Here is a 2,478-nt window from a genome sequence, read left to right on the forward strand (position 1 = left end):
CATTTTTCTTTTTCTCCTCATTTGTACATTTTTTTAGTATATGTACTTTTAAACTGGATTTCGTGCTAAAGCATTTTTTGCACATATCACAAATGTATGGCTTGTTCTTATTATGAACACGGATGTGTATATTCAATACTGATCTTGTAGCAAAACATTTTTTACACACACCACATATATGGGGCTTTTCACCCGTATGTATATGCATGTGCCTGTTCAAGCTGGATGTTAATCGAAATTTTTTTTTTTTTACACACTACACATACATAAGGCATTTCACTTGTATGAATACGCATATGTGTTTTCAAAGTAAATACCGCAGAAAAAGATTTTTTACACACATCACAACTGTATGGTCTTTCACCAGTATGTACACGCATGTGTGTGTTCAGAAATGATTTCCTCCCAAAAAAACTTGTTACACACATTGCAACTGTACGGATTTACATCACCATGGATACGTGTGTGTGTTTTCAATTCGTATTTTGTATTAAAACATTTTTTACACACACCACAAATGTTTTTTTCAACACTATGAAAATGTTCGTCGTTGTTTATGCATGATTCTCTTTTATGATTTTTTTTTACATGCTTTTCGTGAAGATGATTTTCGACACGTGCGTACTGCATTTGAAAGTATTACAACTTCATTGTTTATTTCAAGATATTCTGCAATGTAATATATTAAAACAATTATATATAGTAAACTTCAATCTACTTAAAATATAGCTGAGCAACTACCAAATTATGAATTCTATAAAGCTTACGAAAACACAAATTTAATTATTAGTAATAAAAATAAAAACAATGGAATGGTAACCCCGCCTGTGTTAACGGGATACGCTGGCGGAGCACCAGTGAAGGGTGATAAATGGGAATGAAAACAGGCCAGAAACAACATCACGATGAATTCATCAGAAATTAACCATGATAGTTTCCAGAACCGCGAAGAGGTTGACCTGGCTGGGTATATTGTTAGCAATGGGATTCTCGGTCTCCATTACTAACAATCCCTTTCCTACCCCCCCCCCCCCATTGCTACAATCTTAGATTATATTGATATCTCCATATTTTGCCAAAAACAAATCAATACATGTTGCGTGCTGAAGGATACCAGTAAATTCGAAATGATGCACAAGATATTTTTTAATCAATTCCTTGCAACACTGACAAAAAGCGCGAAGCTGACTAAATCTTAATTCGTTTTTTGATGTTCAATACTCTGTCTATATAATCTAAGCTAACGATATACCCCAGCAATTCAAGCTACACACTGATATACCATCAGTGTAAACTAATAGTACTAGCAAACCAATTCATTTTCATCCAATAAAACAGTACGTAAGTTTTTCATTATTGCCATGTCATGCAAAAAGTAGATATATTAATTGTTGCAATATACAACTAAAATACTTACCTGATTCCTCATTATGTACATCTTTACAATCAATTCTAGAATGTAACGACTCAGTGTTGCCAGATACTGTTTCTGTTTGTACAAGTGTAGGCCCTATGACCAAATCTGTCTTTATTTCATGATCTTTATATAAAAGTCCAAGGTAATTCCTTTCCTCTGTATATAACATATTACTATTTTCGACTGGTTCCTCTTTGACATCAACATATTCGGTTTTTACAACTATTTTTTCTACATCATTCCAATGAACTTCTTTTTTGATAATTTCCTTTTGCAAAGTATTATTTTCTTTTTTGTGTTCTGAATACTCCTCAGAGTGTGAATCTATCTCTTGTTTAATATAAGAAGGCTCATTTAAATGTTTTTGTGAATAATTTACATTAATTTCTGACTGGAAATCAAACTTTTGTTTTACAAATACGACGCTCTCATCAGCATGCCTCATGCATTGCTCCACTTCAGAATTCATCGTTTTCTCACTAACTGCTACAAAAAAAAAAAATAAAAAAATAATAATGCACTTTAATTTAGGTGCATAAATAAAAATACTATTCTGAAATATATAACAATTAGTTTGCTATAGTGAATAATGATCAATATAATAAAATAAAAAATTGTACTTACAGTTTTTCATTATTACCTACTAACTTACATAATTATTTACTCACCTATTAATTGTTTTAACAAATCAAAATCATGTAAAGCACAGCACGAGGTCAATCAAACAAATAACATTGTCAGGTAAAAATATTAAATCGTTAACAGACTTTGGTTAAATTTAAGGTTAAAATAAATTACTGATGACAGTGACAAATTGTTTTTGATTGACACTGTCAGTACCGGTCGACTACACACAACAAAATGGTCCAAAGATTAAGAATAGTTGGTATAGATACTTGTTTGTAATAATCCTATTACCTTAATATACCTATAACTTCAAGGAAAGGGTTTCTTCCTTTTTAAAAGCATACCTGCAATTCTTTCGGTGTTTTCAAGTGCTCATGGGCAGTAATAAGCGAAGATGGAATGATAACCTCGCCTGCGCTATCGGTATACGCTGG

At 32.0% G+C, this 2,478-nt stretch overlaps 1 protein-coding gene across 1 annotated transcript; it reads right to left on the reverse strand.

Moving 5' to 3' along the window:
• Window positions 1-552: 552 nt before the first annotated feature.
• Window positions 553-2,189, reverse strand: LOC128200093 (uncharacterized). Its single transcript, XM_052892271.1, has 3 exons — window positions 2,086-2,189; window positions 1,418-1,903; window positions 553-669 (listed from the first exon to the last, which is right to left on the reverse strand). The coding sequence occupies exons 2-3, from the start codon at window positions 1,884-1,886 to the stop codon at window positions 572-574; spliced, it is 567 nt and encodes a 188-aa protein (XP_052748231.1). The 5' UTR covers window positions 1,887-1,903; window positions 2,086-2,189; the 3' UTR covers window positions 553-571.
• Between the last annotated feature and the right edge of the window lie 289 nt (window positions 2,190-2,478).

The sequence above is a fragment of the Galleria mellonella genome, unplaced genomic scaffold, assembly GCF_026898425.1.
Source record: "Galleria mellonella isolate WM207_F2 unplaced genomic scaffold, CSIRO_AGI_GalMel_v1 utg150, whole genome shotgun sequence".
In the NCBI taxonomy this organism is placed as follows: domain Eukaryota; kingdom Metazoa; phylum Arthropoda; class Insecta; order Lepidoptera; family Pyralidae; genus Galleria; species Galleria mellonella.

What these genes read in the sequence shown, in the direction of transcription:
- LOC128200093 (XM_052892271.1), bottom strand. Translation starts at nt 1,886, where the DNA reads ATGAATTCTGAAGTGGAGCAATGCATGAGGCATGCTGATGAGAGCGTC. An exon ending in TGTACATAATGAGGAATCAG is followed by an intron (nt 670 to 1,417) that starts GTAAGTATTTTA and finishes ATTACATTGCAG; the next exon opens with AATATCTTGAAATAAACAAT.